The sequence below is a fragment of the Ranitomeya imitator genome, chromosome 4, assembly GCF_032444005.1.
Source record: "Ranitomeya imitator isolate aRanImi1 chromosome 4, aRanImi1.pri, whole genome shotgun sequence".
NCBI lineage: Eukaryota > Metazoa > Chordata > Amphibia > Anura > Dendrobatidae > Ranitomeya > Ranitomeya imitator.
Genome location: NC_091285.1, coordinates 320,952,236 through 320,965,096, shown reverse-complemented (window position 1 = coordinate 320,965,096; position 12,861 = coordinate 320,952,236). Strand labels below are relative to the sequence as shown.

The 12,861-nt window shown below is 43.8% G+C and overlaps 1 protein-coding gene across 1 annotated transcript; it reads left to right on the top strand.

The window, feature by feature from the left end:
* Positions 1-4,698: 4,698 nt before the first annotated feature.
* Positions 4,699-11,244, top strand: FEZF1 (FEZ family zinc finger 1). Its single transcript, XM_069762037.1, has 4 exons — positions 4,699-5,821; positions 7,176-7,310; positions 10,309-10,441; positions 10,565-11,244. Exons 1-4 carry the CDS (start codon positions 5,042-5,044, stop codon positions 10,846-10,848), a joined length of 1,332 nt encoding a protein of 443 aa, XP_069618138.1. The 5' UTR covers positions 4,699-5,041; the 3' UTR covers positions 10,849-11,244.
* Positions 11,245-12,861: the final 1,617 nt, after the last annotated feature.

The window sequence follows — 12,861 nt, the reverse complement described above, 5'->3', positions numbered from 1 at the left end:
ACAGAGAGATTACAGGGAGAATACAGAGAGATTACAGGGAGAATACAGAGAGATTACAGAGAGATTACATGGAGAATACAGAGAGAATACAGAGAGATTACAGGGAGAATACAGAGAGAATACAGAGAGATTACAGGGAGAATACAGAGAGATTACAGGGAGAATACAGAGAGATTACAGGGAGAATACAGAGAGATTACAGGGAGAATACAGAGAGAATACAGAGAGAATACAGAGAGATTATAGGGAGAATACAGAGAGAATACAGAGAGATTACAGGGAGAATACAGAATGAATACAGAGAGATCACAGGGAGAATACAGAGAGAATACAGAGAGAATACAGAGAGATTACAGGGAGAATACAGAGAGATTACAGGGAGAATACAGAGAGATTACAGAGAGATTACAGAGAGAATACAGGGAGAATACAGAGAGATTACAGGGAAAATACAGAGAGATTACAGGGAGAATACATAGAGAATACAGAGAGATTACAGGGAGAATACAGAGAGAATACAGAGAGATTACAGGGAGACTACAGAGAGAATACAGAGAGATTACAGAGAGAATACAGAGAGATTACAGGGAGAATACAGAGAGAATACAAAAAGAATACAGAGAGATTACACGGAGAATACAGAGAGATTACAGGGAGAATACAGGGAGAATACAGAGAGATTACAGAGAGATTACAGAGAGATTACAGAGATATTACAGAGATATTACAAGGAGAATACAGAGAGAATACAGCGGGAATGAAGGGAAGAGACAGCAGCGACTGTTTTCCTGACATATGTTCGCTGCCCTCAGTGATGATTACGTTGCTGTCCTGACTGTGGCACATTGCCCACCGATGGGCACAAATCTCATCATATTCATATCCAACAGGTTGTATAAACGTCCAGGCCACATAACGCAGCATTGTGAACCCGATACTTGGAGAAGGCGGCAATTAAAGTATTAGCTAAAATCCATCTGCTGCTCAGCTCCGGCTCAGCCTTTGTCTGCTGCTCAGGAATACGACCAATATACAATGTGAGAGGCTGAAAAAAGCCACCAGGCTATAATACTGCAGGTCGCCCCAAAACACAGTTACCCCCCTGCCCTGTCCTGGGCATCGCCACAGAAACAGGTGAGGCAGCAAGTTCCAAGCTGGAAAACGGGCAGGATCCAGCAGAGATAGAGATATAGGTGGATATGAGAATTAGATTAGATAGATATATTAATATATGAAAAATAAAATGATATGATGGATAGATCGATATTATGTAGATATATATTAGATAGATAGACAGATAGATAGATAGATAGATAGATAGATAGATAGATAGATAGATAGATAGATAGATAGATAGATAGATAGACTGATAGATATTAGATAGATATAATAGATGGATGGATAGATAGACATATATTAGATAAATAGTTATCATAAAAATAAATATTAGATAGATAGAGGGATAGATAGATTTATATTAGGTAGATAATAGATAGATATGTGGTAGATAGATCGATAAATAGATAGATATGTGGTAGGTAGATAGATAGATAGATAATGGATAGATAGACAGATAGATATTAGATAAATATAATATATAGATGGATAGACATATATTAGATAAATAGATATCATAAAAATAAATATTAGATAGATAGAGGGATAGATAGATTTATATTAGATAGATAATAGATAGACAGATAGATATTAGATAGATATAATAGATAGATGGATAGATATATATTACATAGATAGATATCAGATAAATAAATATTAGGTAGATAGATAGATAGATAGATAGATAGATAGATAGATAGATAGATAGATAGATAGATAGATATTAGATAATTGGATAATAGGATAGAAAGATAGATATTAGATAGATAGATAGATAGATAGATAGATAGATAGATAGATAGATAGATAGATATGGGATAGATAGATAGATAGATAGATAGATAGATAGATAGATAGATAGGTAGATAGATAGATGTGGGATAGATAGGTAGATAGATAGATAGATAGATAGATAGATAGATAGATAGATAGATAGATATGGGATAGGTAGATAGATAAATAGATAGATATGGGATGGATAGATAGATAGATAGATAGATAGATAGATAGATAGATAGATAGATAGATAGATAGATATGGGATAGATAGATAGATAGGTAGATAGATAGATATGGGATAGGTAGATAGATAAATAGATAGATAGATATGGGATAGATAGATAGATAGATAGATAGATAGATAGATAGATAGATAGATAGATAGATGGTAGATACATATTGGATAAATAGATATTAGATAGATAGATAGATAGATAGATAGATAGATAGATAGATAGATAGATATTAGATAGTTGGATAATGGATAGATAGATAGATAGATGTGAGATGATTATCGTATATAGACCATTCTATCACACAGATCCTGCTGTCTGATGTACCTGTGTAGATTTATAGTATTGCACATAAGTGGGATATTTCTGGGATCTGCCCCCGTTCTTGGAGAACTCTGGCAACTGGACGTGAGCTGGGATAAATGTTTCCACCATGCAGACCTCATACATTATACTCAGGAGCAGCCTCTTTTGCTGGGGTCCGTGCCAGCTCTATAACTAGCCCGATTTCTTCCACCATTGGGCACGGAGCCCTCCGCACCAGCTCTGCTTACTGCTTGTGCACCTGACCACTTTCCTGAGTGCAGCGTATCCCCCCTACTACTGATCGGGGTGACAGGGAGCCGGTACAGAGGTGTTGGCACAGAGAAGCCGGCACAGAGGTGTTGGCACAGAGAAGCCGGCACAGAGGTGTTGGCACAGAGGAGCCGGCACAGAGGTTTTGGCACAGAGCAGCCGGCACAGAGGTGTTGGCACAGAGGCGTTGGTACAGAGGTGTTGGTACAGAGAAGCCGGCATAGAGGTGTTGGCACAGAGGCGTTGGTACAGATGTGTTGGTACAGAGAAGCCGGCATAGAGGTGTTGGTACAGAGGAGCCGGCATAGAGGTGTTGGTACAGAGCAGCCGGCACAGAGGTGTTGACACAGAGGCGTTGGTACAGAGGTGTTGGTACAGAGGAGCCGGCATAGAGGTGTTGGTACAGTGAAGCCGGCATAGAGGTGTTGGTACAGTGAAGCCGGCATAGAGGTGTTGGTACAGAGGAGCCGGCATAGAGGTGTTGGTACAGAGCAGCCGGCAAAGAGGTGTTGGTACAGAGGGGCCGGCACAGAGGTATTGGTACAGAGGAGCCGGCACAGAGGTGTTGGTACAGAGATGTTGGCACAGAGAAGCCGGCACAGAGGTGTTGGTACAGAGATGTTGGCACAGAGAAGCCGGCACAGAGGTTTTGGTACTGTGGAGGCGGCACAGAGGTGTTGGCACAGAGGAGCCGGCACAGAGGTGTTGGTACAGAGGAGCCGGCACAGAGGTGTTGGTACAGAGGAGCCGACACAGAGGAGCCGGCATAGAGGTGTTGGTACAGAGCAGCCGGCAAAGAGGTGTTGGCACAGAGGCGTTGGTACAGAGAAGCCGGCATAGAGGTGTTGGTACAGAGGGGCCGGCACAGAGGTATTGGTACAGAGGAGCCGGCACAGAGGTGTTGGTACAGAGGGGCCGGCCCAGAGGTATTGGTACAGAGGAGCCGACACAGAGGTGTTGGTACAGAGATGTTGGCACAGAGAAGCCGGCACAGAGGTGTTGGTACAGAGATGTTGGCACAGAGAAGCCAGCACAGAGGTGTTGGCACAGAGGTTTTGGTACTGTGGAGGCGGCACAGAGGTGTTGGCACAGAGGAGCCGGCACAAAGGTGTTGGTACAGAGGAGCCGGCACAGAGGTGTTGGTACAGAGGAGCCGGCACAGAGGTGTTGGTACAGAGGTGTTGGCACAGAGGTGTTGGTACAGAGGAGCCGGCACAGAGGTGTTGGTACAGAGGAGCCGGCACAGAGGAGCCAGCACAGAGGTGTTGGTACAGAGGAGCCGGCACAGAGGTGTTGGTACAGAGGAGCCGGCATAGAGGTGTTGGTACAGAGGAGCCGGCACAGAGGTGTTGGTACAGAGGAGCCGGCACAGAGGTGTTGGTACAGAGGAGCCGGCACAGAGGAGCCAGCACAGAGGTGTTGGTACAGAGGAGCCGGCATAGAGGTGTTGGTACAGAGGAGCCGGCACAGAGGTGTTGGTACAGAGGAGCCGGCACAGAGGTGTTGGTACAGAGGAGCCGGCACAGAGGAGCCGGCACAGAGGTGTTGGCACAGAGGAGCCGGCACAGAGGTGTTGACACAGAGGTGTTGGTACAGAGGAGCCGGCATAGAGGAGCCGGCACAGAGGTGTTGGCACAGAGGTGTTGGTACAGAGGAGCCGGCATAGAGGTGTTGGCACAGAGGTGCTGGCACAGAGGAGCCGGCTGATTGCTCTGTGCGGGCGCAGCTTGGCGCTGTTAGCACCTGAGTCTCAGCAGGGCAAGGCCACTTGTGAGAGCCTCCAGACAGGCACCGGGAGGACTATCCTCCAAGGAGGCGCCCCCCTCTTCCTTCCTTCCCCCACTTGCAGGATGATGTCATGTGAAGGTAAGCCCAGTGCTCTCCCTTCGGCCTCAGTGGGCAGCAGATTGCCGCCCCCCTCCTCTGCGCCCCCTCCTCTCTGGGCGGGGGACTCTAATCTCCAATAAAAGTAGTAGCCTACCACAAAAAAAAAAGAGAGAGGAAAAAAAAGAAAAGGGAAAAAAAACTTTTTTTTTTCTTTTGACTGTTGGAAACGAATTGAGCAATGATCTAGTTTACCTTCTCCTCCTGGAAGTTAACGATTGGCGAGATCTTTACTGCGCTATTGACACAACACTTCCCATTGAGCGGCCTGGGAGCAATGAGGAGTGACTGCTCCGGTGTCACTGCGGCTCCGCTCATGGGCAATGGATTGGCACCTGTCCACTAGGCAGCTGGGGGTCCACATCACCGAGAAGACCATGGTGTCCCACTCCGTGCACATCAATGACAAGTAGGGAAGAAGAAGAAGAAGACAACTCTTGGCGCAGGTAGGACATGGACAATAGTCTCCAACCCAGAGGAACTAAAGTCTTTCCCGGCAGAGGACCTCTGCCCAGCAGAGCCACCATGATCAGCAGCTCCAAGCCTCTAGCGTTCTCCATTGAGAGGATTATGTCAAGGACTCCAGAACCCAAATGTCTCCCGGTGCCAAGTTTTTTGCAGGGTTCTGTGCACAAGGGGGATCAGAAACAAGCCCTGCACCTCAACCCCTCATCCATCCCCTGTATGATCCCATTTGTACCGGTCACTTATGAGCATTGCCCCAAACTGGGGATCACCAGTGCCGAGCTGAGGAAGGGCCACCAGGACTCGGCGCCATCCTTCAGCTGCAATGAGCTGCTCAACTGCGCGGTGGCTTTAAAAGGAGACTTTCCCCCTCTGCAGCAGTACAAACTGGTCCGACCTCGGGTGGTCAACCACTCGTCATTCCACGCCATGGGCGCAGCTCTGTGCTACTTCAACAGAGGCGATGCCCCCTGCCACCCTGCTGCCAGCATCAACATCCACCCAGTGGCCTCTTACTTCCTGGGCTCCCCGCTGCACCCACCTCAGAAGTCCTACCTGGCAGAAAGGAACAAACTGGTGGTCCCAGCAGTGGAGAAGTATCCAGCAGGGGTGACCTTCAAAGACCTGTCCCAGGCGCAGTTCCAGCACTACATGAAGGAGAGCGCCCAAAGCCTGTCCGACAAGATCGCTTACAAATCGTCCGGCAAGTTCAGTAGCACCTCTCCCAGTAGCAAGCCCAAAGTGTTCACCTGCGAAGTGTGCGGCAAGGCAAGTAGCCATATACTGGTGGTGATCGCACATATACTGGTCCTGATCGCCCGTATACACTGGTCCTGATCGCCCATATACACTGGTCCTGATGGCCCATATACTGGTCCTGATCGCACATATACTGGTCCTGGTCACACATATACTGGTCCTGATCACCCATATACTGGTCCTGATCGCCCATATATACTGGTGGTGATCGCACATATACTGGTCCTGATCGCCCATATACTGGTCCTGATCGCCCATATACACTGGTCCTGATGGCCCATATACTGGTCCTGATCGCACATATACTGGTCCTGGTCACACATATACTGGTCCTGATCACCCATATACTGGTCCTGATCGCCCATATATACTGGTCCTGATCGCCCATATATACTGGTGATGATCGCCCATATATACTGGTCCTGGTCACACATATATACTGGTCCTGATCGCCCATATATACTGGTGATGATCGCCCATATATACTGGTCCTGATCGCCCATATATACTGGACCCTATCGCCCATTTACTGGTTCTGTTCGCCCATATATACTGGTCCTGATCGCCCATATATACTGGTTCTGATCGCCCATATATACTGGTCCTGGTCGCCCATATATACTGGTCCTGATCGCCCATATACTGGTGCTGATCGCCCATATATACTGGTCCTGGTCGCCCATATACTAGTCCTGATCGCCCATATACTGGTGCTGATCGCCCATATACTGGTGCTGATCGCCCATATACTGGTCCTGATCGCCCATATATACTGGTCCTGATCGCCCATCTACTGGTGCTGATCGCCCATATACTGGTCCTGATCGCCCATATACTGGTCATGATCGCCCATATACTGGTCCTGATCGCCCATATACTGGTGCTGATCGCCCATATACTGGTCCTGATCGCCCATATACTGGTCCTGATCGCCCATATACTGGTCCTGATCGCCCATATACTGGTGCTGATCGCCCATATATACTGGTGCTGATCGCCCATATATACTGGTCCTGGTCGCCCATATACTGGTGCTGATCGCCCATATATACTGGTGCTGATCGCCCATATATACTGGTCCTGATCGCCCATATACTGGTGCTGATCGCCCATATACTGGTCCTGGTCGCCCATATACTGGTCCTGATCGCCCATATATACTGGTGCTGATCGCCCATATATACTGGTCCTGATCGCCCATATATACTGGTGCTGATCGCCCATATACTGGTGCTGATCGCCCATATACTGGTCCTGGTCGCCCATATTCTGGTCCTGATCGCCCATATACTGGTGCTGGTCACTTGCTGCATTGTTTCCCTGGAGCACAATGACAAATGCCATTTTATTTTCTCTTCTAAAGATTTTCAACGCACATTACAACTTAACCCGACATATGCCGGTGCACACAGGCGCCAGACCATTCGTTTGCAAGATTTGTGGCAAAGGATTTCGCCAAGCCAGCACCCTCTGCCGACATAAGATCATCCACACACAGGTACAATTATTCGCGTCAGCAAAATGATCAGAAAAGTCACATCCGAATCTCAGAACAGCTACAAATTCGAGAACAAAATGTATTGTGCATTGGTGGGATGGCATATGGGGAGGATATGGGGCTTGTGTGCAGCTTATTCCTATGTGAAAGTATTATTATTATCATTATTATTATTATTATTATTATTATTAATAGCAACACAACTATAATGACTATTTACAACATCCTGTGATCACTGATGGAGCAATTAATATCAGTAATAGCCAGTAATTGGCGGCGGCATCACTTGTGAATCACATAGAGAATGAAATGGCATCATTCAGACATTCTTGATAATATCTTTATATTCTGATAACACAAATCCTTCGTTATATCGATTGATGAATAATAAATATAATATTAATTGTCTAAGCTTAGTAAATTTATACCTCCTTGTCTAAAGACATCGAATGATAGTAATAAAGGAATCATTAGCTTGATATAAAATAACATATTAAATTAATAGTTTGGTGAATACATAAAATAATAAAGTAAATCGGTATTTGTTATAATAATGATGTAAACAGAGAATAAAAGAATGGTTCGATATTTTGTAACCATAGCTATATTATTAGTAGTAGTTATATGATATTTTTTGCAAAAAATAAGGACAATTATTCCTAAACTAAAGAGCCCTTTGGTAAAACCCGTGGAATTAGGAAGCAATTCTGTGTCCAGTGTTCTAGTTACTATACAGTTTGGATATTCCCTAATGGGGTGCAGTGCTTTATTTATTGGGACACTTTGTAATGGGGTGCAATGCTTTATTTATTGGGACACTTTGTAATGGGGTGCAATGCTTTATTTATTGGGACACTTTGTAATGGGGTGCAATGCTTTATTTATTGGGACACTTTGTAATGGGGTGCAATGCTTTATTTATTGGGACACTTTGTAATGGGGTGCAATGCTTTATTTATTGGGACACTTTGTAATGGGGTGCAGTGCTTTATTTATTGGGACACTTTGTAATGGGGTGCAGTGCTTTATTTATTGGGACACTTTGTAATGGGGTGCAATGCTTTATTTATTGGGACACTTTGTAATGGGGTGCAATGCTTTATTTATTGGGACACTTTGTAATGGATGCAATGCTTTATTTATTGGGACACTTTGTAATGGGGTGCAATGCTTTATTTATTGGGACACTTTGTAATGGGGTGCAATGCTTTATTTATTGGGACACTTTGTAATTGGGTGCAGTGCTTTATTTATAGGGACACTTTGTAATGGGGTGCAATGCTTTATTTATTGGGACACTTTGTAATGGGGTGCAATACTTTATTTATTGGGACACTTTGTAATGGGGTGCAATGCTTTATTTATTGGGACACTTTGTAATGGGGTGCAGTGCTTTATTTATTGGGACACTTTGTAATGGGGTGCGATGCTTTATTTATTGGGACACTTTGTAATGGGGTGCGATGCTTTATTTATTGGGACACTTTGTAATGGGGTGCAATGCTTTATTTATTGGGACACTTTGTAATGGGGTGCAGTGCTTTATTTATAGGGACACTTTGTAATGGGGTGCAATGCTTTATTTATTGGGACACTTTGTAATGGGGTGCAATGCTTTATTTATAGGGACACTTTGTAATGGGGTGCAGTGCTTTATTTATAGGGACACTTTGTAATGGGGTGCAATGCTTTATTTATTGGGACACTTTGTAATGGGGTGCAGTGCTTTATTTATAGGGACACTTTGTAATGGGGTGCAATGCTTTATTTATTGGGACACTTTGTAATGGGGTGCAATGCTTTATTTATTGGGACACTTTGTAATTGGGTGCAATGCTTTATTTATTGGGACACTTTGTAATGGGGTGCAGTGCTTTATTTATAGGGACACTTTGTAATGGGGTGCAATGCTTTATTTATTGGGACACTTTGTAATGGGGTGCAGTGCTTTATTTATAGGGACACTTTGTAATGGGGTGCAATGCTTTATTTATAGGGACACTTTGTAATGGAGTGCAGTGCTTTATTTATTGGGACACTTTGTAATGGGGTGCAATGCTTTATTATTGGGACACTTTGTAATGGGGTGCAATGCTTTATTTATTGGGACACTTTGTAATGGGGTGCAATACTTTATTTATTGGGACACTTTGTAATGGGGTGCAATGCTTTATTTATTGGGACACTTTGTAATGGGGTGCAGTGCTTTATTTATTGGGACACTTTGTAATGGGGTGCAATGCTTTATTTATTGGGACACTTTGTAATGGGGTGCAATGCTTTATTTATTGGGACACTTTGTAATGGGGTGCAATGCTGTATTTATTGGGACACTTTGTAATGGGGTGCAATGCTTTATTTATTGGGACACTTTGTAATGGGGTGCAGTGCTTTATTTATTGGGACACTTTGTAATGGGGTGCAATGCTGTATTTATTGGGACACTTTGTAATGGGGTGCAATGCTTTATTTATTGGGACACTTTGTAATGGGGTGCAGTGCTGTATTTATTGGGACACTTTGTAATGGGGTGCGATGCTTTATTTATTGGGACACTTTGTAATGGGGTGCAATGCTTTATTTATTGGGACACTTTGTAATTGGGTGCAATGCTTTATTTATTGGGACACTTTGTAATTGGGTGCAATGCTTTATTTATAGGGACACTTTGTAATGGGGTGCAATGTTTATTTATTGGGACACTTTGTAATGGGGTGCAATGCTTTATTTATAGGGACACTTTGTAATGGGGTGCAATGCTTTATTTATTGGGACACTTTGTAATGGGGTGCAGTGCTTTATTTATTGGGACACTTTGTAATGGGGTGCAATGCTTTATTTATTGGGACACTTTGTAATGGGGTGCAGTGCTTTATTTATTGGGACACTTTGTAATGGGGTGCAGTGCTTTATTTATTGGGACACTTTGTAATGGGGTGCAGTGCTTTATTTATTGGGACACTTTGTAACAGTGATTTTCTCCATGATTCTGTGCCAGGAGAAGCCGCATAAATGTAACCAGTGCGGGAAGGCGTTCAACAGGAGCTCCACGCTGAACACGCACACCCGGATCCACGCGGGGTACAAGCCCTTTGTGTGTGAATTCTGCGGCAAGGGCTTCCATCAGAAAGGTACATCAGGGTGGGCAGGGAGGTGCCAGCTCTATTATGAGATGAGGAATTAGTGTGGAGAGGGAAATGAGCAGGTTGGGGATGGGAAATGATCACTTGAAGTGAATGGTGCTCTTATTGCAGGGAATTACAAGAACCACAAGCTCACTCACAGCGGGGAGAAGCAGTTCAAGTGCAACATCTGTAACAAGGCTTTCCACCAGGTCTACAACCTGACCTTCCACATGCACACCCACAACGACAAGAAGCCCTTCACCTGCCCCACCTGCGGCAAGGGCTTCTGCAGGAACTTCGACCTGAAGAAACACGTGCGCAAGCTGCATGACAGTGGCCCAGCTGGGCAGGAGGAGCCGCCGCCCAGGGAGCCGCCCCCGAGGAGCCCGGCGCTGCAGAAGGGCATGTACTGAGACTGCGCGCAGACGGGAGGGCTGGCCCTGGGCTGGACACTGGGGAGGACCCTTGCTGCCCCCAGTCCGTGCATGCCCCTGTTATCTCTATGATTTGAGTATTATATTGGCCTCCTAGGTTGCTGTGTGCTGTATCCGTGGCTGCTCCCACTCATGACAGTGACTTGTGTATAGCTATTTATTATTTGGATATGTATTATTCTATTTATTGTACATAGACACAGAAGAGTTTATTTCCGTTGTGTTTGTCCCCCAAATGTTTGGTTGCCCCCTCTGCTGCCGTCGTGCAGGGCGCAGGGCTCCTCCATTTTGATGATGATGATGACCTGATGTATGATGACGGTGAGTTTTATTCTTGCACGTAAAATAAATGGTTTCCTTGTGGCTCTGACTATACAGGAGGCTGGCTGCAGTGATTGTGATGGAGGCAGGGGATGATGGGAGTGTGGATCCACAAGATGGGGGGCACCTGCTGAATCAATTCATTAAGGGGGGTAATTAGTGTTATCACATGTGCTCCTGTGAGGAGTACTACAATGACCAGAGGAGGCTCTACTCCATGTACGAGCGCTACGATCGGAGAGGGCAGGAGCGGGCACTGCACAGTGGGCACCACTGGTGCCTCACATCGCGATAATCGCAATTATATCTGGAGGAAAATGTGCCCCAGTCTGTGGTATAAAGGTCTCGGGCACATCTCTGCCCAGTGCCCACCACAGGTGCGGAACATGCCGCTTTTTTATACACTGTTCTGTCCGATTTTTTGTTCCAAAATATACAATTCACTGAATAAAATGTGGTGGGAAAAAAATACAGAAAAACATAGTAGGCGACATGATAGGAGCAGAACTGTGTGAATCCATCTTTATACGCACAGACTTCATCCACCTCCATGGGGCCACACTGGGATGTTGTACAAGTGAGAGAACTGCCAAATGTGGAGTTACATGTTTGATTATTGCGTCCTGATTATACATTTATCTATTGGTCGTTTGTAGTAATTATTCATTTAGAATCAGTCAGTTTATATAGAATTATTTCTATCTGTCTATCTAGCTAAATCGGAAAATGAGCAACACTCATAATAATGTGAAAAGACTGAGTGACATTTCATTAGCCCATGTGGCAACGTTTCGGTTCCATAAGAGAACCTTTTTCATTATTAGGAATGATGCTTATTTTTCTATTTATATCACATTGGGCAAAGAGAGTGTATGTCCCAAAGCGTTGCACCCTTATTGTATTAGTTTGGTGCATCTTTGCTATCTATCTATCTATCTATCTATCTATCTATCTATCTATCTATCTATCTATCTATCTATCTATCTATCATCAATTTATTATCTATCTATCTAATATCAATTTATTATCTATCTATCTTATCTTATCTTATCTTATCTATCTATCTATCTATCAAGAAAAAGTGGAGCAGCACTATACCGACAGGTGGGTGACCAACCCTCCTCAGCAAAGCATCCAATACTCGCCACAATCCAGATAAAAAGAAAAAAGGGAAGGCAGCACTCCATAGATTCCAGGTGAATTTATTATTATTATTATTATTATTATTATTATTATTATTATTATTATTATTATTATTATTATTATTATTATTCAGACCCACATGGCATGAAAAAGGCTCAGTGTGAGAAAACGTTGCCATGCCATGTGGGTCTGAATAAAAAAAAATAACAAATTTTTTCACCTGGAATCTATGGAGTGCTGCCTTTCCTATCTATCTATCTATCTATCTATCTATCTATCTATCTATCTATCTATCTATCTATCTATCTATCTATCATCTATCAATTTATTATTTATCAATTTTTAAATCTATCTAGTATCTATTATCTATGTACCTATTTATCGATTTATTATCTGTCTAGCATCTATCTATTATCTATATATCTATTCTCTATCTATCTAATTATCTATTTATTATATCTATCTATTTATTATCTATCTATCTATCTATCTATCATCTATTTATTATCTATGTATCTATTTATCTAG